This window comes from Pyrus communis, chromosome 7 (assembly GCF_041283825.1).
Source record: "Pyrus communis isolate YQ-2024b chromosome 7, ASM4128382v1, whole genome shotgun sequence".
Taxonomy (NCBI): domain Eukaryota; kingdom Viridiplantae; phylum Streptophyta; class Magnoliopsida; order Rosales; family Rosaceae; genus Pyrus; species Pyrus communis.
The window spans coordinates 26336205-26359275 of NC_142571.1; the positions used below are offsets into that span (position 1 = coordinate 26336205).

Consider the following 23071-nt stretch of genomic DNA (forward strand, 5'->3'; position numbering starts at 1 on the left):
AATTTCAAACATGCCCTTGATGAAATGAAGGCCCTGTATCGTGTAAGGATAGTGGTCAAGGACATTTCGTTTCATAATGGTTGGGGTACTCTTGGTTTATGTAATTGAAGGCCCCAAAATGATTGGAGCTATATCACCAAACAAAAAGAAAAAAAATGATTGGAGAACAAGGCTTATCTTGCAAGCAACTAATAGGCAATAACAATCCCACACCCACCCTGGTGGTTCTGATATAAGAAATCTGTATATAAACGTTATAATTTACTAGATCAATAGTTTCTGATACAAAACGACGTCTAAATTAAAGTCTACATTCTACAATTATATATTGATTAATAAACTATCCCTATATATAATCATTTTATAAATTTTGATTGTTACACTGATCAAAATCAAGTACTATCAAATTTTGACAGTTTGTAAATTGATCAATTCAGCTAATTTTTCAAGAATATGCAATTGATAATGATCTGTTTGATTTAATTAATTAGGGAAATATATTTTTATGCAGTAGGGTATTATATTAACAGATCTAGCATAGAGAGTGCCGGGGCTACCAATATGATTTTATGTGCTCGAATTGAGATTTTATCACCAGGATGGACAAGTATGTCACTCCAAGCAAGAACATCTGTCCATATGCAGGCCCAAAGGAATTTCATCTTCTCCTTCTGTGCTTTAACTTCTTCAATTGATTCTAACACCCACCCGGGCACGTCTTTGAGTGTCTGGATGCCATTAAAAAAAAGGATAATTAACAAAATTAATCATTCCCTAACCCTAATTGCAGATGCAATATGGCTGAGTTTTAAAAGATTGAACTATTGACACAGTAAAACTCTTTCATTAATTAACCTACATATATAGATTTTCCTTTCAAAGAAGATGCTTATGAAACAGTGAATGCCAAAGACAAAGAGTGCAAATATTCCAATTGTTAAATCAAGTCAAACTAATTAGAACTGCATACTTGCTTACTAGGATACAAAGAAAGCAGCCAATAACCTCAAATGGAAAACGTGGTTCAAAGGATTTTTTAAGGGTAGTTATGCATGTGGAGCGGCACAGCACATCACTAAACGGGAATTTCTCATATGTAACCAATATTTACCCTCTAATTTCATAAATATCAGTTTTTTTTATAAAAACTATCAATTATAGTAAAAAACACGCTTAAATAGACCAAACTGCCCTAAAAATTATTATCAAATTACACTACACCTAAAATCGTTGGAATTCCTTTTCATTCGAACTCACAACAAGACTGTTTACTTGTTGTGAAAGCCTCCCCCACCGCTGCAACCTTCGCCCCTCCCCCCTTCTGCCTCTGCTTATCCTTCTCCTTCATATTGTTTTGAAATGTTCGATTAAAAAAACTAAAATAATAATTAGTTTTTGCTCTTATACTTTCGGTATGCCTTGAAAACCTAACAAATCAATAGGAAATATATTAGGAAAGTTGAACGAGAGTCTGGCTAATTGGGGGCAAGGATGGCATGTTGCCATCTGTTCACTGATCATTAGGAGCTCTACCTTTTGTCAAAGGCCCATCAGAATTGCATGTAGACAAACAAATTTCAATTTTTATTGCAAAACCAAAATCATAAACAAAATATCTGATTGATTGGGAGGTGGGGATGAGACCGTGAGCTATGGATGGAATTGTCAAACAGCAAGTTTTCTTGGAAATGAATTCAGGTTCATTCATCTAATAGTGTTTGGATTTAGGGTTAGGTTTGTTATTAACTTTGAGGGTATTGAGGTCTATTCCAGTAAAATTTTGGATATATGTGATAGTTTTTATAAAAACTGACATTTATGAAATTAAAGTGTAAATTTTGACTATCTATGATAAATTCTCTCACTCAACCCTGATCATTCCATGAAGGCTATATTCATCTCGCACGAGATCCGCGACTGCATCTGTTGCTTGCTGCACTTGTATGAGCAATAGTAATAATATGTTCTGACGAATAGAAGGCCGCGCAGAAAAATTCTCTAGCAAGTTCACATTCGTCATCGAGTTTATCCATTCAATCATTGTACTTGAGTTCAAAATCATCCATACTCATCTCCATCCCCTTTTGTGGATATACAAAAGCGACTCCGCAAGCAGCTGCGCCTCACATTATTGGTTCAACCATTTTTGTGGGCATACTAACTGCAACAGCCATGAGAGCGCTATAACCCCGATCAAAGATAGTGCTGTCGCAAATTAGCTTTTGTTGGAGCCACTGTCATCATACATTCATTCCAGTTCAATGTGCATGTAAGGCCATAAGACTTAACGACCTCTTCTACATTAGTAACCCTCCTTCTCACAGATCAGATCATCTTTCTGGAAAACGATAGTGGCCCCCTCCAGATGTTCTTCGGGCTGGTCGTCTATGTCTATTCGACACCCTCGTTTTGACTTTTGAGTAGACCAGGGTTAGGGTTTTTATCTTGCCTATTTTTTTGGTAATTAACGGGTTAGGTTTTGTATTAGCTAAGGTTTCCATCTTTCCGTTTTTCTTGTAGGCTAATCTGTGGGCTTCTGTTTATTGTTTGAGTTATATTGGGCTGATGTATGGTTTAGGTTTAAAGTTTCAGAAAATGTTTTTACCTACATTGTACGTAATACGATCTAATGATATTATTCAGTTATAAGTGAGAGGACTTAGATTTGATTCCCATCAAATTAAGGCAAATTCAGACTAAATTATTATGGCTAGCTTATTGTGAGGCTTAGTCCACTACCTTAACCGTATGTCAAAAGTTTCAAAAAAAAGGTTTAAAAAATTGTTTTCTAAAAGGAAAACAAACAAATAGAATTTTAGATTATTTTGGCATAATCACATTGGTTTGCGGATGTGCTTCTCCTAGGCATTTGAGCTCCTAGGCATTTGAGTTTGAATCCTCCTTCACAGATGTGCATTCCGCAAGTGACAAATAGCATATGAAATAAAACAATTTGAGAATAGGTTCGGTGATTTATCCTAAAATGTCTTTCCAAAAACGAAAAATCTTAAAAGCAATATTTGAAGATGTGAAAAATAGTAAACAGTACACACGTAAATACTTTTCCGAGAAGTCTTGGGTCAATTTAGATGTAAATACTTGCACAATTGTAAGGACATGATCAATCAATAACATTCCCTTACAACTGAATTTCTTTTGTCATCCATCAATGATGCTCTAGAAATCTGTACACATAGATGTGGATTCTTTAGGGCAAACGTATCATATTTATTAGAGAAAATTATGTCATGCATATTTTTAACAATGTATTCCAAGGCATTCTCCCTCAGTGTTAGGCTGGAACAAACGTCTGCGACCTCTAAAACATCAGGAGCATTGGCTGAGCTCAAAGACTTATGCATATGACGCTCACATAGCTTCTGCAAGTACGAGATTCCGTATTTATCAGCTGCAAGGGACAAGGAGTAGATGTGTTTGTTCATCTTCTCTTTGTTAGTGTATAAGCATTGAGCGAATCTGAGTTTAGGATAAATAAGCCGTGTATTTAGTTGTGTATCCACTTTGGTTAATTTCATCAAGTGTAGGGCTCATATTGTAATTCTGTCTAAGTGACATGTGGAAGGATCCTTGAACTTAGCTAGATGTGTGGTTGAGATCATTTTTGTTTGAGATTGTAGGAATCCTTATGTATAACTAATTGTTATGCACAATGTAATGGTGTGTGAAGGAATATAGAGAGAAAAACATTCTCTCTGCAATTTCTGCAAAGAGTGAAGCATTCAAATTCTTCTCCATTTTTTCTATGATTAATTCCTTCTTCTTTCTTCAAATTAACACACACTAAATCAAACTTCATCACGGCCTCAGAGCCAAGTTCGATCATTTGAGATCTGGGCGTAAACTGTGAAGCTAACGTCATCAACGTTGAAGCAATCGAGCTACATTCAAGCTCGTTTCGGTTCAGGTGAAGTTGTCGGAATTCCATAGAATCCGATTTCGATTCGTGTTCGTATCATCTAAGCTAAGAGATGGCTGGATCTGGAAGTTTTGAGCTGAGAACTCTGATCTTCTCTGGTGAGAACTACGAGTTCTGGAGAATCAAGATGATGACGATCTTCAAATCTCATGGGTTATAGAAATTAGTTGAAAAATGGGTTACAACCTCAGATTCAAAGAAGAAAAAGAAGGCTGAAGGAAGCTCAGTAGAAGAAGACGATGAGAAAACAATGGTTGCATATATCCAAGATGCAAAAGCTCTGGGTATTATCCAGAGTGCAGTCTCGGATCAAATATTCCGTCGAATTGCCAACACCAATTTAGCGAAGATGTCATAGGATTTGCTATATGGAGAATACCACGGTGGTGATCAGTTACGGTCGGTTAAATTCCAAAATCATCGACGTGAATTTGAGTATACTAGAATGCGTGACGATGAAATTATCTGGGTATCTTACACATTTGAATGAACTGATTAACCAAATGAAGACGTTTGGTGAAGTGTTATCTAATGAAAGACTTGTGCAAAAGGTTTTAATCAGTCTTAGCAAACCCTATGATCCCATTTGTCTTGTGATTGAGAATACAAAATGTATATAGACTGTTGAATTACAAAAGGTTCTAGCAATTCTTAAAAGCTAGGAACAGCGTTTTGATTTGCACACTGTTGATGCTACTGATAAGGCATTTGCTTCATTCTCTGTAAGTTCAAAAGGGCAACAAAATAGGGGTAACTCTTAATCTAATGGTCTTAAGTCTAAGAAGAACTGGAATGCAAAAGGCAGGAAGTGGGATTCAAAGTCTAAGTTTCAGCAAAAGTTATTTATGGGTCCTGCACAGAATGCAAATTCATCATTCTCCATGAATCAAGAAGTGACAAAACATTAGTGCAAGGTATGCTTAAAGTTTCACTTTGGTGAGTGCAGATATAAGGGAAAATCCAAATGTCACAATTGTGATAAATTTGGACATTGGGCTAGGGAGTGCACTGTGGGTAAGGCTATTCAAAAGGCTAACAGTGCAAATCAAATGAGGGTATATGGTAACCTATTTTATGCTAATTGTGCAACTACTGAAGCACAGGTGAACGGAAATTGGTACATTAACAGTGGATGCAGCAACCACATGACAGGAAATGTCAATTTTTTTGTTGATGTGAGAACCAATGTGGCAGGAAAAGTGCAAATGCCAACTGGTGATCTGGTTAATGTGGCAGGAATGGTATCTCTTGTCATTGATACAACCAAAGGAAGGAAATATATCAGAGAAGTGATGTATTTACCGGGGTTGAATAAAAACTTGCTAAGTGTTGGATAGATGGATGAACATGGATATTACTTGCTATTTGGAGGAAAAGTATATAGTGTTTTTGATGGATCATCACTTGATAGTTTGGTTATAAAAGTGAGAATGAAAGAGAATAGGTGTTATGCTCTGTTTTTGATGCATAATGATCATATTGTGTTAAAGAAAAGTATCATTCCTTGTACCTGAACTTGGCACAAGAGGCTAGGTTATCTCAATCTCAGAAGTCTTAAGCAACTTAGAGAGAATGAGATAGTGCATGGTCTTCCACATCTCGAAGATGTTTATGGTGTATGTGAAGGATGCCAGTTGGGATCGAGATTGGTTTCCAAAAGAGCAAGCTTGGAAAGCAAGTAGTCCACTAGAATTAATACACACTAACTTGTGTGGTCCCATGCGAAATGAATCAATTGATGGGAACAAATATTTTATATTATTGATGATCACACAAGGATGTCATGGGTTTATTTCCTATGACACAAATCTGAGGCCCTAACTTGTTTCAGAAAGTTCAAAGCAATGGTGGAATTGCAGTGTGGTTTCAAAGTGAAGTGTCTAAGAAGTGACAGAGGGGGTGAGTTTGTGTCAAATGAGTTCAATAGGTTCTTAGAGACTAAAGGAATTCAAAGACAGCTATATATGGCCTATACTCCACAGCAGAATGGAGTAGTGGAGAGAAATAATAGAACAATTGTAGAGATGGCTAAGGCAATACTTCATTATAAAAGCAAGCCGTACTTTCTATAGACAGAAGCTGTACATACAACTGTTTACATTCTAAATAGGTCACCTACAAAAGCTCTTAGCAATCTAACTCCATTTGAGACCTACAGTGGCAGAAAACCAGGTATTGATCATTTAAAAGTGTTTGGATCGCTCTGTTATGTGCATGTACCAACTAAGATAAGACAAAAGCTTAATGCAAAGAGTGTCAAATGTGTGTTTGTTAGATATGCAACATGTGAAAAAGGGATACAGGGTATTTGATCCATGCACTAAGAAGTTAATTTTGTCAAGAGATGTAGTTTTTGATGAAACCATGTCTTGGAATTGGAAGGAAAATTCAGAGAATTCTGTTGATGTGACCTACATTTAGAATCAATCTGAAAATATGATTGGTGTGAATTCACATGAGTTGAGTGAGATTGAAGGAAGTCTATCTAGTTCCAGTACCCCTTCCAATATTGAAGAACAAGATAGTATCATTCATGAGTCTGGAAAGGTCTCACAGCCTTATGATCATACTTCAGTGAAGTGGAGAAATATAAGTAACATTATGGCACAGTGTAATCTGTGCATTGTGGAACCTGAGAAATATGAAGAAGCTGCATCAGACAAGGCCTGAATAAAAGCAATGGAAGAAGAACTGTCAATGATTGAGAAAAATGGAACTTGGGAGCATGTAGATAGGCCAAGTGATAAGCAAGTCATTGAAGTGAAACGGGTGTTCAAAACTGAGCTGAATTTGGATGGCTCAGTACAAAAGAAAAAGGCAAGGTTGGTTGCCAAGGGGTATGTGCAGAAACCAGTAATCGATTACAATGAAACTTTTGCTCCAGTTGCTAGATTGGATACAATTAGAACCTTGATTGCTTTTTCTGCAAAAAGAAGCTGGAAGTTGTACCAATTAGATGTTGAATCTGCATTTTTGAATGAAAAACTACAGGAAGAGGTGTATGTTGACCAACCTGAGGAATTTGTAATTGATGGCAAAGAAGACAATGTCAACAAATTGCACAAGGTCATTTATGGACTAAAACAGGCACATAGAGCCTAGTATGGAGAGATTGACAACTACTTCACCCAGTGTGGATTTGAGAAAAAATTGAGTGAATCAACTCTCTACACTAAGATAAGGGGAGATAAAGAAATCTTAATTGTGTCTATCTATGTGGATGAGATAATATATACCAGAAGCAATGAAGAGATGTTGAAAGAATTTAAAGAATATACGAAGGTGAAATATGAAATGACAGATTTAGGACTCCTTCATCATTTCCTATGAATGAGAGTGATACAAACTAATTCAAGCATTTTCATTCATCAAATGAAGTATGCTTCTTCCTTGTTGGATAAATTTGGCTTGAAAGAGTGCAAATATGTCTCCATCCCTCTTGTTGCTACTGAGAAATTAAGCAAAGATGATGGAAATGGTGTAGCAAGTGAAGAGCAATATAGGAAAATTGTGGGAAGTCTGTTATACCTCACTACTACAAGGCCGGATGTGATGTATGTAGCTAGTTTACTAGCTAGATATATGCATTGCCCTACAAACAAACACTATAGGACAACCAAGAGAGTGCTCAAATATGTTAAAGGGATGTTGGATTATGGTTTGAAGTATGAGAAAGGCAAGAAGGCAGTCTTAATTGGATATTGTGACAATGACCGGGGAGGTTCTATTGATAATAACAAAAGCACATCTGGCTATGCATTCTTATTTGGAAGTGGAGTCTTCTCATGGGCATCTATTAAGCAGAATTGTGTTGCACTCTCAACTACGGAGGTAGAGTATATCAGTGTATCAGAAGCTACAACTTAAGCTATCTAGCTCAAATTTGTTATGGAGGATTTTGGGGAGCTACAAACAGAAGCAACTCCTTTGCAGTGTGACAATACATCCGCAATTTCAATAACTAAGAATCCAGTGTTCCATCAGCGAACAAAACACATTGATAGAAGGTATCACTTCATCAAAGATGCTTTACAGCTGGGAATTATCGATTTGGTCTACTGTCCTACCAAAGATCAAGTGGCAGACATTTTTACCAAAACTTTACCGAAGGAAAGGTTCAACTACCTCCGAGATAAACTTGGAGTCATATCAGCTCAAAGCTTAAAGGGGAGTGTTAGTGTATAAGCATTGAGCGAATCTGAGTTTAGGATAAATAAGCCTTGTATTTAGTTGTGTATCCATTTTGGTTAATTTCACCAGTGTAGGGCTCATATTGTAATTCTGTTTAAGTGACATGTGGAAGGATCCTTGAACTTAGCTAGATGTGTGGCTGAGATCATTTTTGTTTGAGATTGTAGGAATCCTTATGTATAACTAACTGTTATGCACAGTGTAATGGTGTGTGAAGGAATATAGAGAGAAAAACATTCTCTCTGCAATTTCTGCAAAGAGTGAAGCATTCAAATTCTTCTCCATTTTTTCTGTGATTAATTCCTTCTTCTTTCTTCAAATTAACACACACTAAATCAAACTTCATCACTCTTCTGACAAGTCCCCATGGTACATAAATTCCAAGAGAGACTCGAGCTCTTCATGGTTCAGTTCGGGCAGTTTTATGGCGTTGTTTGGTGGAGCCTTGCATCCATCTGAGTCTAGAATGTTAAAAATTTCTAATCTTATTGCCTACGTACATGACATTAACAACCTAAATGTAAAAGTTAGAATTGGTTTCTCAATACATTCATATGTGGTTAACTGCGCCGCGGACGATATATCGATGATCTGTTGATAACTATGTCGATCATTTCTTTACAACTATAAGTTTACAGTATCAACAATGTCATCGATATCAACCACGTGTCCTCATTTGAAAAATAAGGTTGACCGCCTCGTAAAACAACTTTACATGTACATATGTTATTAACTGGTTAATTAATTGGTAAACAAATAGAGAAGGAGATCAGTCACCAATAAGGCTCTATGGGCAGGGACTGGAGGACCATCATCAGGTTGCAACAATATGTCGGTGTGGATTTTATCTCTAAGTGCAACAGAAAACCCACTTAGGAGTCCAATCTTCATTGAGTTCTTTGGACACTTCGTTCATATTATGTACCCATTTCGATACATTTTCGAGAGTCTATAGGAGAAAAGAAATTAGCAGCACATCACAAAATGACACTATTCAGAATTGCATAATAAGTTCTTATCATAATTAAGTTTTGAGAGTAAAGAACTTAGAACACGAGTTTTTTTCTTTTCCAAAGTATAAATTGGTTTATTCTTCGACTATTTGTGATTTTTCTAGTTGAGGTTTGTCTAGGATTTAGGGGCCTTTCATCCTAGTTAGTGGGCCGGAATTGAGAAATAAAGTCCCATGTTAGATGAGGATAAATAAAGCCCAATTTTTTTTCTTTCATTTTTTATCCTAATTGCAAACAAAATAATGCTGTACATCTTGTATTCGAAAAAATAACGATGCATATTTAAGTACCAGAAAATTATTGTGTAGTATTAGAACATGAGGATGTTGTATAAATAAATATAAACTCATATTATAACACATAAACTGATTATATACTTTATGAAACACAACAATTTCTCAAAAATAGAAAGCTGAATAATATTCTAATTTAAACACATTTCCAAATGAGCCAATACGTACATGTGTGTGTAACTCATAGTAATCATGCCAATGAAGAGAATGAAAAGTTAGAATTCAAAGTGTGGCTAATATAAAGGACATAAAAAGAGAAAAGTTGGGAACCAGATAGCTTGCCTTACACAGATTAGGTTTTTGATCAGGTGATCCATGAGCAGTGTGAAGCTTGTTTATGAAGGAGATAACGCTCCTAGCTCCCTCATAGCACGTCAAACAAATTGTATTCCTCGGAGGCCTTAACATATAACTGGCATAGAAGTGCAGATGGAGCAGTCCATATCTTCCTTTGTGTATCACAAAAACCTTGAGAAAACGCAGGGAAATAAGTAGGGGAAGAAGACTAAGGAGAAGCTGCTGCTTCTTATGGTCAATTAGGGAAGATTGTGAAGTTGGTAGTCCACTTCTTTTGAGTGCGTTTTAATTTATTTTTAATTTGTTGTCAATGAGTGCATTAAATTTAAGATGTATAAAGAATAATGCCATGGCAAATGGCAACTGAAGGAATCAGAATGTTAGGAAGAAGAAAAGGACATTCCAGCCTTACAACCTTACAACAGCAAATATGTGCAAGGCAAAACACGTACCATTAACTACTTTAATTAACACTAATAAACTTGTACAATTAGTCTACATTTCGTTGCTCTAAAAAAATTAAGCTAGCCTGGCTGGTCTGTACACCACCCTCCAAAATGATCGGATCAATCATGATTCATGATCACCTTGACGTTGTTTAATTCTGAAGGGATAAAGATTACAGCAGTTTTAAGGAAAGTTTTAAACGGGACCACTTTTTTGTACCCAAAACTCGTAATCATCTTCCTAATGAAAATAATTATTTTTTATCATAATAAGGAAAAGAGATTCGAACTTACATGAGAAATACGTCAATAAACCAAGATCTCCTTATATATATGATGTACAATACAACAACTAGTAAAAGGGAAAGGAATTAAAACAGAGAAAATAATGAAACTAATAAGATAATGTCGAATTATGCAATGGATCTCTGACTTAGGCAGGTGGTTATTGGAGAAGCATTAGTTTTCTCCATCGTGGTGGGCAGCTGCTTCATGGTCCTCATAGTAATGGTAGATTGCTGCACCAGATAGAACAGCCAGGGTCAAGGCCTGTGCGTGCATCCTAGCATGTATAAGCCTAAGGCTTGGCTTGAGGGGTGTTCTTGCTCGTGAATAGGCTAGAGATGCTCCAACTGCCGATGCCCATATTCCTCCTGTAATAATGATAACACAAACCAAAGAGATTAACATTGTTATTATTCCCTTCTAATCTAATTTAAACTAGAGAAGAGGGTTTCGAAATTGGCTGCAGTCTTGCAAAGAGAAGCACACTGCTTTTAACAAACTTAACTATTAATACATATTAGAGTTTGTTTGAAAGTACTTTTAAAATAAACGCGATCACTAAAAACGCTTATGACTATATTGTTTGGTAGAAATATGTTCAAAGTGCTTATGGGTTAAGATATCGTTCGAAATGTTTTTTGCATTAAGTACATGCATGTTCATGAAACATTTTAAGTGTTTTTTCTTTCTCTTCAGAAATGACTTACATTTTTGTTAAGAACATTAATGTAGGTTTTAAAACAACCGCTTTTACTAAAATCATTTATGAACAAAGTACATTTTAGATAAGCATTTTTAATCAAGCATTAATATCAAAAGAGAGGGAGATTGGAGTGCTGGGTGTCCTCACCAATGCTTGTAAGCTTGTGTTCTGAAACCCAAGACTGAATTGCCTCCATTTGAATTTCGATTGCTGTTGCTTCTTCGTCTCAGAAAACTGATAAAGTGAAACCTATGAGTGAGTTTATAAGGTGGAATGGAATGAAGTGGAAGCAAAGGAGGGTTGCTATTTGTACAGATGAAGACGATAAGGAGAGCTTTTGACTTTCAGATTTGGTGTGGCCCCTGGTTTACGTGGTTTTCTCTTTGCTTGGAACACTGGAAGATGTAAACCAAATGCCACACTTACCCCGGTTTTTTAAAATCTTCGGTGGTGTGGTGCATGTTTTCCGTTTTTCATCCACCATGTGTACTGTACTACTGTTGCCATTTGGACTTTCTGCCTGAAAAATCTAGGATGCTTAAGAGTCAAAAAGTGTCGGATCACTAAATTATTTAACTTTTTCAGTGCAGCGGCCGGTTACAGTTTGACAAAATGTTTTAATATCTTTACTAATTAATAAAATACTTATTGTCAATCAAAATTTTATAAAATTATCAGGTTAATCCTATAATCAAACAGAAAATGAATAAGAAATATGGTGCAGAAATGTAATTTCATACAACTAAATTTTGCTGTTTTTTTTTTCAAAGCCTCATCTACATGTAATTCTAACATATAAAAAAAAAAAAAGAAAAAAAAAAGCCTTCTCACTCCCACATTCTCTATCACTCTCATTCTATTTCAAAAACAAAAATAAAAAATTTTCTCACACACTTTGTGTGTACCCATATGCTAGTATTTATTTATAATATGAATGTCCGTATGAAGGAGTTTTGGCTTTTCAATTAAACAATGTGCTGATATTTCGTGAATTTATGCACATTACATGTGTTATAATCATTGTTCTAAAAAATTTCGTCTAGCGTCTAGGCGGCACTAGGTAGTTGGACACCACCCAATTAGTCCCTAGGTGTTTGCAGATTAAGAAAGTGCGCTTAGACTCGCTTAGGTATCCGTTTAGCCTGCCTAGGCAGGCGTTTATTTCGTCAATACAATGCAAATAACTTGTTGAATACTTGGATGAACACTCATTATATGCTTGTTCTCCATGTTTTCAATATGTTCTAATACTTTATAATCTATATGTCATTTTATTTTGTAATTTATGTATCCCAATACATTATGTGTTTTTAAATATAAATAGACACTTATTTATACAATATACAATAAATTTATTTAAATCCTCTTAGGCCCCCACCTAGCCGTCTAGGCGGCTAGGCCACAACCTACCGCCCGACTAGTGCTTAGTGTCTTTTAGAACCTTGATTATAACAAAAAATAGGCGGCTAAACTCCAACCTGCCACCTGACTAGCGCCTAACGTCTTTTAGAACCTTGATTATAACAAAAAAAAAATTCATAATCTTAATGTATTTGTCTGAATGGAATTTGAATTTTCAATTAAACGATGTGGTGATATTTTATGAGTCTATGTACATTATACGTATTATATCAGAAATAGATTGATAATCCGAATATAAGATACTCACCTAGAAAACTATCTTAGAATTTGGGAAAATCATAATTTCCGATTTTCTTTGTTTTGAGTTTTGCTCTCACTGCCCATGTTAGAGACAAAAGTATGGAATCTGCAGATAATAAGCACATGTGTGATTATTTAAACCAAAGAAAATGTGAATTTGCCGACGAAATCATCACGGCCATTGGATTTCATGGAGAAATTAGTGCAAATCTTTGGGACACGTCCGAATTGTTTATTTTTGCGAAATATTTTCAGAGACAAATGAACACCCTTGGAGATATCTCATGTTTTGCTAACCCTCTCAAATTTATAAAATTACCCTAACCCTAAGATTTTAATTAATCAATTATGGTTTTCGTTTACTTTTTTTATATGAATCTCAATCAACCAAAGCCGCATGAGCTACACATATGTGTCGCGTCATCACATTAACAAGTTATTTGATAGAATTAAGATTAAAAAAACCACATTGATGTGACATATTTATATTTAAAAACGACATTGATCAAATTTGAATTCAAAGTACTAAAGTGAGGAGTCAAAATAATTTCAAAGACCGTTGAAATAAAAACCCCCAAAAAACATAAGAGTTTGTTTGGTATTCTATTTGAGTTCAAAGTTTTTAACTCAAAAACTGTTTCTCAATTCACACCTCAAAAATTTATTTGGTAAGCCTATTTTGCAAAACTTGAACTAAAAAATAACTCAAAAACTAGCCTAAATTCTGAGAACAACAAAAGTATGTTTTTACTTTTTTTTTTCTTCTTTGCGACATCTGCAAGACCTTGGCATCGAGGCCAGCGACACCAAACATCAACTAAGAGTAATTGGCGGTGATAAGAGATATGTTTCCCGCAACTGAGAGAGATGTTTCAACGACTGTGACATGAATCTTTTCGGCGACTGAGATATTTTCTTCCCACCATCCCTAACCCACCGTCCTCTCACTCTAATCACCCGCAAGCCCCAAACTCACCACTCCGCCATTACCAAAGCTTTATTTCAAACTCAATTTGCTCAATTTCAATGGCAACATTTGAAATTAGCAAACCACCATCATATATGTGAACAAAACCCATCTGAAGACAACATGACTTCATAGTATGAAGTATGAAATTGAGAGTTCCAAATCAAGTCGTCAAGATATTGGGTCTTGGTGATTATTTTCCAAGTCACTTCTCAGATCACGACCCGACCTTAATATCCTCCCTCAGCCACTGCCACCTAATGGTTTTGTATAGACAAGTTTTTGGGTTATGTAGCCTAAATCCTTGAAGATTTAAAATAGTTTCCAAGTTAGATACCAAACAAGTTTTTAGGTTGTAAAAAAAACTGTTCTTGAGAGAAGTTCATCCAAGTTGTTTTTAAGAATTATAAATTTTTTGAGTAGCATAGCAAATAGGCCCTAAATATTTCCAAACGTTTGGTTCGGTTTGGTAACGGCTCTACTCGGTTTTCGGTTCAGCTGACTCAAAGACACCAACCTCAACTCAGCCCAAAGATTTTTCTACAAAAAAAAAAGGGTACTCAGCCCAGTTTTTCAATGGGCCGCAATCCCAACCCAACCTTGATTATGCCCATAACCCGGAACACCGAGTTGCGAGTTAACTCGTAACTCGGTAAAGAAGGGACGACGAAACAGAAATTTCCCGCCACTCCAAAAGTAGCTTCCGCCACACTCTTCCTCCGTCCTCGCAACCCACTCAGTGAATCATTCATATATGAAGAAGAAGAAAGAAGGAGCAAATTATGAAGTAGCAGAAAAAAGAAATGGAAGCTGAGCCATCCAGAAGAAGACTGAGAGCCCCAAACCCTCTCTCCGATTGCACCAACACCATTTCCTCCACCACCACCACCGCCACCACCCTAGCCACAGCCGCCTCTTCGCAGTCCTCGTCCGCCTCCACCGTCAAGCTCAAACGCCAGAATCCCAAGCTCCCCTCCGTCACCGGGAACCTCCTCTCCGCTGTAGACCCTAACCCCTCCGTAGTTCCGCCTCCGATTCCCTCCACTCCTCCTCGCCCTCGTCCCGTCTCGTCCTCCGCTTCTGGTAATTTCTCTCCTCCGCTTTCCATTTCTCCGTTTCTCGCCTTGGGTTCGGGTGTGATTTCTGTTTTGTTCTGGTTTTAATTTCAATTTGGGAGTCTAGGGTTTCTGGATTTTCCTAGAAGAACAAGAGGTCGCTTGGAATTTGTTCGTTTCAATCCTTAATAGTACCTTGAATCTATTGATATTAGTTGAAATGAATTGCTCTGTGTTTGCATTTGAGTGCGTATTTTGAATGCTTTGTTTGAATACTTGAATTGAACTTGATGCTATGCTTCAATAGGAAGTATTAACTCCTGTGAATATACTTCATCTATGCATTTTCTTTGAAAGATCTGTGTGGCTGAGACCTTACGGGTATATTTGGATTTTCGAGTTTAGGTACCAGCGATCGTGAGGCTCTTGAGCCTTGTTCAGTGTATACTCGAAGACAGACTGCAGTAAAAGGGGAGGGCAAAGGGAAGGAAAACACTGGATCTTGGAGTTGTCCTCCTGCACCAAAGACCCGGAATGCTGGGTAAGTGTCTAATTCCTTGTAGTGCTATGGTTGCGGAAATAAAGGGAGGAAACTATGTCATTGCTTGGAGTTGTGAAAAGTTAGCTGCCTTGCTATAAGAAGTTATTCATCAAAAAATTGTAGGACTCGTTTGGATACGCTTTTGAAATGACTGAAAGCGCTTTTGGTGAAAAGGTTTTTGAAATCAATTCTTAGTAAAAATGCAAGTAAGTTCTAAAAAAGCGCTTAAAGTGTTTCCTGGAAGAAACATTTGTGCTTCTTTCAGGAAACATTTTCAGTGCTTTTGGAACCAAAAAAACATTTTCTCTAAAAGCACTTTCAATAATTTTAAAAGCACATCCAAACGAGCCCGTAGATTGTCAGTACATGAATATAATACGATATGGGTTTTAAGAGTAATGTGATAACATATCACTCGAGTGGTCTGCTGAGGCACTCATAAGTTGCAACACCCTGCGTTTCTTAAATGAGTAAGCCCTAAATACACGATCTATTGCTTCTTAGTGTGACCATAAATTCTACCATTCTGATTTTCCCCTCGTCATGCTTCAATTTGATATTCCATGTGTATTGGTATCGTTATAGATTGATGCATATGAGAAATTCTATCTCTAACTCATTTGAGACATGTCAGTCCCATGTGTGATGTTTTGCTAATGCTGCTGTATGTCTTCTTCCCATTTGAAACAGGAAAAAAACAAAGGCAAGCAGATGCAACAGTGTATCCATGGAATCCATGGCTCCTCACAACAAGGTTTGTTAACATGGTAACTTTTTCGTAGTCCCGGGTAGAAACTGCTACTTTTTATCTGACTTGGGGTCTGGTTCCTACAATAAATTGATCAGTTCTGTTGTGCTTTCATATCAATCCAAAACAACATTGTGCTATCAGAATTAGAATTTCTATATATCCCCAATCCTATCAAACAACATGTTTTTGTATTGACACCCAAAGAGTATGTCTATGGCAAGATTTATTGGTTCTTTACTGTGTGGTCGAGTTGTTTGGGCTACATTTTGAGAGAGAAATTCTCTTTCAGTGTTTTGATTCCGGCAGCAGACTTTTTTTTTTTTTATCGTCTATTAGTTTTTATTTCTATGCTAGTAAAAAACAAAAAGGGAGGGGAAATATTCCACTTAATATTATATGGTCTGTTTATCCTTTCACTTGTTTAAACAATCCTCAAACTTATAAGGGACCTTTAGTTTGTTCTAGGATGTTTTATGTTTCTTAAAACAGTGAGTTCTTGTTATATTCCTATCTGGACCGCTGTGGTCAAATAAGTTAAGTTCCATTTTACCACAAGCTCTGGGTTTATAGTTATTCACTTTAAATTTGTGTGTACAGAAGCAGCATGCGGTACCAGCTGGGAAAGAACATTCCGAGAAGCAAAGAGCTTTTTTTTATGAGATTGAACAAAAGAGAAAATACTTCGCAGAGATCGATGCATTTGAACTGTCAGAAGAGGAAGTCGATTCAGTTGATTAGAGTAAATGGAAGAGCTATATAGTGCACGTATAGAAAGCAAGGGAGACGAAACCTTTATTGTTCTCCATATAGTCACAAGAGTGTGCAACCGACTAATTCTGATGTAACTACCACCGCTTGCCAATTTACATCGCTGTAAGTTCTTGATAGTTAGAATTCTTTTATCTCTGTGTGCAGTCCACTCGAGATGAAGAAGAGGGGAAGGTTAAGAAAGTAAATGAAAGAAAGTATGAGAAAGTGTAAAGGTTCCACGAAAGCAACAATTGGAACCATCACTCGGGGTCCCTGTCGACCCATTTTTGTAGCGTCTCTTTAACCTACTAAGTTTTGTAGCGGATTTGATTTGATTTGATTATGTAAGTGGAAGCATAACTGTTAAATGTGTAGTTTTACATGCATGGCTTTGCATCTTTGTAGTAACAGATGTACGGTGGAGATTGGTTTATGATTGAATGGTGGCGGTTGGTTTAGGAAGAATTTGTTAAAAGGTTATAGTTAGGCTAGTGTAAATTGTTAATTTTCTCTCATTTTCTGTAATCTGTTCAACTATTAATACAAGATTTGATTTCCTTTTAAACCTTCAACTTCTTCTTCTCTGTAATTTGGATAGTTTCATGCCTCTTCCAATGTAGTTAGTACTTTGTTACATGATGATTTTTATATCCTAGTCTTGAAAAGGTCACAGGTTGGAGTTGTGGAAACCACCTCTTTGGAAAGCAAGGGCAAGGTTGTATACTATAGACGTGCCATCTCTAACCATCGTAAGGCAGAGAGCCTTGTTGGTTTGAGTCGGTGTTTGATGTTGGTGACATATTGACATTATATAATGCACAAACTTGAATGGTGGTGTATCTTTCCAACTTCCCATTTTTTTTTTTATCAGTGCATGCCCTAACATGTATAATATTTGAGGCACAGTAGATTTGTAGTTCAAGTAGTTTTTGGACTCAGAAGTCAGATGTTGAAAATTTAAATGGGAAGTTCGATTAAGATAGAGATAAATATAACCGGAAACTATGGTTATGAATTTTTTTCTTTATTAGTGCATGCCCCAACATTTATAATAGTTGAGGCATAGTAGATTACTAGATTTGTAACTCAAGTAGTTTTTGGACTAAGAAGTCAGATGCTGAAATTTTAAATGGGAAATTCGATTTAGACTAATGTTAGGAATTTTTTCTTTTATATCAGTGCATGCCCCAACATTTATAATATTTGAGGCATAGTAGATTTGTAGCTCAAATGGTTTTTGGACTCAGAGTTAGATGTTGAAAATTTAAATGGAAAGTTCGATTTAGACTAAAATCGAGCATAAATTTAACCGCAAAATAAGGTTACGAATTTTTAATTTTTATTTTTTTATCAGTGCATGCCTCAAACTCAAGTAGTTTTTGGACTCATAACTCAAATGTTGAAAATTTAAATGGAAAGGTCGATTTAGACTAAAATCGGGAATAAATTTAACTGCAGAATTAGTATTATGCACAAATTAGCCTTTTTGAGCATGTTAATAGTAACACAATTAAATGAGAGTTAAATATTAAATAAACGTATTGCTATTCATATACTCGTTTTTTACTTCTTACATTCTTTTTTTAATTTTCAATCATCAAATTGATGAATGGAAAAAAATTAATTGTAAAAAATTAATAAGAGTGTATAAAAGTAAAAATGACTGCATGAATAATCCTTTCCTAAATAAAATACAAGGGCGAGGTCATCAGGAGTCGAATACAGTAATAATTAGAACTTAAAAGGGATTTAAGGCGGGAGAGAGGCACAGAGGGAGCATCTGCACCACAAAAGATCATGGAAGAGAAGCTGAGATCAGTCATCGGAATCCCAAAGGACGTGCACGTGAACAAAGAGCTGGGTCTGACCATGGAAGAACACCGCCGTAAGAGGAAGGACAAGGCCGACATTGCTGATCCCTCGAACCCCCATTTCATCCGTTCACGGTGGCGGCAGCATTGGCCCTCTATCAAACCCTTCCTCAACGGCGGAGCTATCGGCGTTCTTGCGGGCTCCTGGGCTTCCCTTTACTACTCCAAGAGCTATATGTATGCTCAGTGTCGCCAGATTCCGATGCTCCACTATTATACCAAGGTTCCAACTTTTTCCCTTTGTTCGCTTCCTCAGAAAGGTGGAAGCTTTTTTTGCGTTTTCTTCTGCAATTTATCTTTATTTGGCAAAAAAAATTAAATTTCCCGAGTTGGGATTTCTAATATGATGTTGAAATTGAAATGGGTTAGCAGAGATTTATGATTTGTGAGCATTTAAATCATTTTTATTAACATGCATTTTTATGAATGTTGTTAGATTTCGTTGTTGTTTGCAGATTCTTCCCGGTGCGATTTACATTCATGTGTTGACGGTGAGCCAGCAATTGGGATTGTATGAGTAAGTTTTCTAGAACCCTCAAAGTAAATTAATTTTTTCCTTTCAAAGTAAATTCTTTACTGTTGTTGTAGTTTGTTATTTAATTCAAGAATTTACAAGCTTTGTTGTTTTATGGAGATTGAAGTGTAGATATCTGTCGAGTTTCTCTTGAGCTCATGTAATCCTTTTTTTTTTTTTTTCCGTTGATTTGAGGACTGACTGCTGCCATCTGGGATTTCTCTTTATAAATTTTCGTCGAGCTCTTGAGCAATTGATTTTAAGTAGGAAGGGGCATGATGGTAGCACATACATGGTTTTGTTCTGTAATCTGATGGATTAATGTTGCATCAACTATTTGGTTTTAGATTCAGAAGTGGACAACTTTTCAAACTTTTGATTGTTTGGCCTTTTTGGCCAGGATTTTGAGAAATAAAGCAATTGCTACAAACGAAGGAATGCCACCCACTCTTTGTCAAGAGGCTGCTTGTGGGTTGGCTGTTGGAGCAACTGGAGCATTGATCAATTTTCCATTATACTCTGGGTATCTTTTGTATAATTGTCATCTAGCAACCAAACGATTTCCTATTAACAGATACGTATTTTCATTTGTCCGTAATATGGCAACCCAGAGAGCTTTGTTTCGAGAAATGTGGAATTATGTAGGTCCTTTTCTGAAGAGGAAGATGTGGTTAGACATGGGCATGCTCGCATCATATAATCCAAGCCTTGATTATCTCAGGGAGTCTTGTGGTTTTAGTGAAGCAAAAGCACAATTGGGTAAAAGCTCCCCCCTTGCCAATTTTATCTCAGTTCCATCTTTTCCCTTTCTCTCTTGTATTCACATGTTATGTAATTTTGATTGTGTTCTTTTGTTCAGGTGCAAGTGCTTCGTCAGCATTCTTTGCTGCAGCATGCAGTTTACCCTCAAAACACATTCGCATAGTCAGACGAGAAACTGGATATGCTAGCTCTCTGGATTGTGCCCTTGCAATTCTAAAATCAAGAGGTCCTCTTGGCTTCTTTACTGGATTCCCCACATGTTTTAGCCGTGTTGCACTTCCAATCATGGTACTCTCTCTCTCTCTCTCTCTCTCTCTCAAACACAAACACAAGCACAAGCACACATCTATTTATTAGTAATGATTATGTTATCATGCTGCCTGATTTTGCAGACTACATGGTTTGTCTTGGAAAAGATTCGGAAACTCGAGATGTCAATTGGACTGTAGCAAATCTGGAAGTCTGCAGTGAGATCTCAAGTCGCTTAGGCTAGTCTGCATCAATGCTTGTCCACTCTTGGAAGTACATTTAGGATTTCTACCTACTTAAGCCTCACTATTTCCTTTTGATTTCATATTTTGTTTCCCCCTTGTTTTGTGAATATGTTAGGGAAATGTTATGCAATACGGATACCATTAACAACGAAAGGGTTTGTGACTCTTTCCCTTACTTCGCTTGTAGAATCGAACTGGATTTTAATCCCCTTTCGTCTAATTTAACCAACTTTTGGTTTAGTGGTGTTTCCTCCTCTTTGGTTGGTTTTATGTACAACGATTTTGGGGTTTAGTTTTATATAATAGTTCAAACCCTAGCTTGTGTGGTAATCCACCTCCATGTAAAGGTTAAGCCTGCTTGGAGTGCAAGTCATATGATAAATTATTACATTTTGACCAATTCTTCAATTAAATTAATTAAGGGTTGCACTCTCCAATTAAATTGTATCCTCATGTTTGTTTCCCCTTTGTTTTGTGTAAATGTTGTGGGAAATGCCATGCAATAGAGACACCATTAAGAACTTCTTTACCTTACTCCGCTTGTCGAATCAAATTGGATTTTATTTCCCTTCTGTCTTATTTTAACCTGTCGACTATTGGTTTAGTGGTATTTCCTCCTCGGTTCGTTTGAAATGACACACACGTGACCGAAACTCTGTACTAACCAAACAAAACGAATGCCATAATGAACAGAAAGCATTTTTACAAAAGAAAGTTTCAGTGACAACTTGTCTAAGAACAAAAGAGAATTTCAGAGACAACTTAGGTATAAGAAAGCAGTGGCCAGGTTCCTTCTTTTCGCTTTATGCGAGAGTAGAGTTGGCGGCTGTTGTCGTAGAGAAAAAGGGTACAAGAGTAGGAGTGGGTGAAGAAAGACTAATTACACACTTATATGATTCCATGTTGTAAAATTTTAATTCACTCTTCTGCAATTGGTTCTGATTTCGCCTTGACTTCCAGTAAGAGGATGGATGTTTCCCATTTTGACCATGGCCTTGGCAAAGTGCTTGAAGAATACAAAGGTGTTATTTGCGAATTTCTTAACCAGTTTCTCCGTAGAAGAAGTTCCATTGTAGAGCTCATTGTCTGAATGAAGAAGTCCCTTTTCTTTCAACAGATTCTTGTAGTACAAGTTATCAAAATGTGTTGGGGTCTGGAGGTCAAGGCTTGCAAGGTTGTTGTCACTTCCGCTTCTCGGGCAACTTCCCTGCAATGACCTGGCGAAGGCAGCATTGATGGTTGATTCGTTGTAGATACGTGAGCGGAATGATGTGCACCTTGCACGGCCAATAGTATGAGCACCCGAAAGAGCGACCAAGTCCCTTAACGAGAGGCCTTGTGCTGAGAAGCTTGAAATGAGAGCACTTATGTTGGAAGTTGGTGGAGGAATGGAGGTGTTAGCAGCACTTCTGCTAGCAGTGGTTGAATCTCTTCTTCCCAAACGAACTTTCCATGGAGGACCTCCTAACTGCAAATCCAAGAATTTCCATGTAAAAATAGATGCCAATGAAGAAGATTGATTAAAATGTTACTTCAAATTTGAGAACTTGGTGGACGAAACTAGGGAAATATGCACAAATGAATTGGTTATAAACTTGAGAGACACTAAAAGGCTTCTTGTCTGTTTAGTGTCTGCTGCATTATATTTTTGACTAAAAGTTTGTAACCAGTTATGTTTGTGCATTTTTTGAAAGAAATTAAGATAGGTTACTTACATAAACTGTAGATTCACGGGCAGCCAGAGCTAGAAGATCAGCACATGAGACCACTCCAGGGCATGCTTTCTCAAGCTTAGCTTTAATTCTATCAACAACTTCAAATCCTCTAATGGAGTTGTTGTTAGGAACTGCTGTTTTCTCACCAACAAAGCTTGAAGTGTCGTCCAACAGCACCGACGCATCGCAACCCTGAGATTTAACAAAGAAATTATGCCAACCTCCTTCAGTTAAGAACGCTCAATGAGCACATTAAGTGATGGTATATACTTACATTTACGAAGCAATCGTGGAAATGCAGACGGAGCAAGGAAGCCCCGACACGGGTTTCATTTTTTATGGCTGCTATAACTTCTTCTTGCACAATGGACAATGCTTTTGGACATTTGCATTTGTAGAAATTTTTAGTGAGCTTGCAATTGGATTCGAGAAATGCACCAGCAATGACCAAGATAAGCAGGACTAAGTTGTAACTGGAAGCCATGTTACAGTGTTCTCTAGCAGTAGCAGCTAGGTTAGTACAAGAGACACACACATATATATAACCGACATTTTTTCATGCCTAGTAACCACACAAAGTCACAACTCAAGCAAATTAACAAGCTTTGATAAAGACGGAATATTTGGGGTAAAGTAACAATGCATTATTGGGTTTAAAGGGACTAAAGGTAAAGCTAGACTGATAGATATTTTCTTTCGCTACTTTTTCTACACACAAGTATATATAAGGTTCGTTTTTCCAAATTATTATTCTACCTTTTGGCTTTGTGACTGTACACACGTTCCACTTTAGTCTAATTTATATGTATTTTAGCTCAAGGAAG

General features: G+C 36.8%; 3 protein-coding genes and 1 pseudogene across 3 annotated transcripts; 2 read left to right on the forward strand and 2 right to left on the reverse strand.

Moving 5' to 3' along the window:
* Positions 1-3125: 3125 nt before the first annotated feature.
* On the reverse strand, positions 3126-10025 carry LOC148695968 (BTB/POZ domain-containing protein At3g56230-like; annotated as a pseudogene).
* Positions 10026-14453: 4428 nt separating this feature from the next.
* On the forward strand, positions 14454-17463 carry LOC137734473 (sororin-like protein). The gene is made up of 4 exons (XM_068473735.2): positions 14454-14877; positions 15255-15390; positions 16081-16144; positions 16739-17463. Exons 1-4 carry the CDS (start codon positions 14598-14600, stop codon positions 16877-16879), a joined length of 621 nt encoding a protein of 206 aa, XP_068329836.2. The 5' UTR covers positions 14454-14597; the 3' UTR covers positions 16880-17463.
* Positions 17464-18607: 1144 nt separating this feature from the next.
* Positions 18608-20787, forward strand: LOC137733195 (mitochondrial dicarboxylate/tricarboxylate transporter DTC-like). The gene is made up of 5 exons (XM_088696725.1): positions 18608-18985; positions 19218-19279; positions 19677-20035; positions 20136-20326; positions 20431-20787. The coding sequence occupies exons 1-5, from the start codon at positions 18689-18691 to the stop codon at positions 20485-20487; spliced, it is 966 nt and encodes a 321-aa protein (XP_088552851.1). The 5' UTR covers positions 18608-18688; the 3' UTR covers positions 20488-20787.
* Positions 20788-21193: 406 nt separating this feature from the next.
* Positions 21194-23016, reverse strand: LOC137734742 (peroxidase 4). The gene is made up of 3 exons (XM_068474016.2): positions 22522-23016; positions 22248-22439; positions 21194-22000 (listed from the first exon to the last, which is right to left on the reverse strand). The coding sequence occupies exons 1-3, from the start codon at positions 22729-22731 to the stop codon at positions 21446-21448; spliced, it is 957 nt and encodes a 318-aa protein (XP_068330117.2). The 5' UTR covers positions 22732-23016; the 3' UTR covers positions 21194-21445.
* Positions 23017-23071: the final 55 nt, after the last annotated feature.

Bases quoted from the DNA above. Each gene is read 5' to 3' on its own strand.
- LOC137733195 (XM_088696725.1), top strand. From the start codon at position 18,689: ATGGAAGAGAAGCTGAGATCAGTCATCGGAATCCCAAAGGACGTGCAC. The intron at 20,036-20,135 runs GTAAAAGCTCCC...TCTTTTGTTCAG, and splicing joins TGAAGCAAAAGCACAATTGG to GTGCAAGTGCTTCGTCAGCA. The intron at 20,327-20,430 runs GTACTCTCTCTC...CTGATTTTGCAG, and splicing joins GTGTTGCACTTCCAATCATG to ACTACATGGTTTGTCTTGGA.
- LOC137734473 (XM_068473735.2), top strand. From the start codon at position 14,598: ATGGAAGCTGAGCCATCCAGAAGAAGACTGAGAGCCCCAAACCCTCTC. The intron at 15,391-16,080 runs GTAAGTGTCTAA...CATTTGAAACAG, and splicing joins CCAAAGACCCGGAATGCTGG to GAAAAAAACAAAGGCAAGCA. The intron at 16,145-16,738 runs GTTTGTTAACAT...TTGTGTGTACAG, and splicing joins CCATGGCTCCTCACAACAAG to AAGCAGCATGCGGTACCAGC.
- LOC137734742 (XM_068474016.2), bottom strand. From the start codon at position 22,731: ATGGCTTCCAGTTACAACTTAGTCCTGCTTATCTTGGTCATTGCTGGT. The intron at 22,440-22,521 runs GTAAGTATATAC...GTTAAATCTCAG, and splicing joins TCCACGATTGCTTCGTAAAT to GGTTGCGATGCGTCGGTGCT. The intron at 22,001-22,247 runs GTAAGTAACCTA...TTGGATTTGCAG, and splicing joins CCCGTGAATCTACAGTTTAT to TTAGGAGGTCCTCCATGGAA.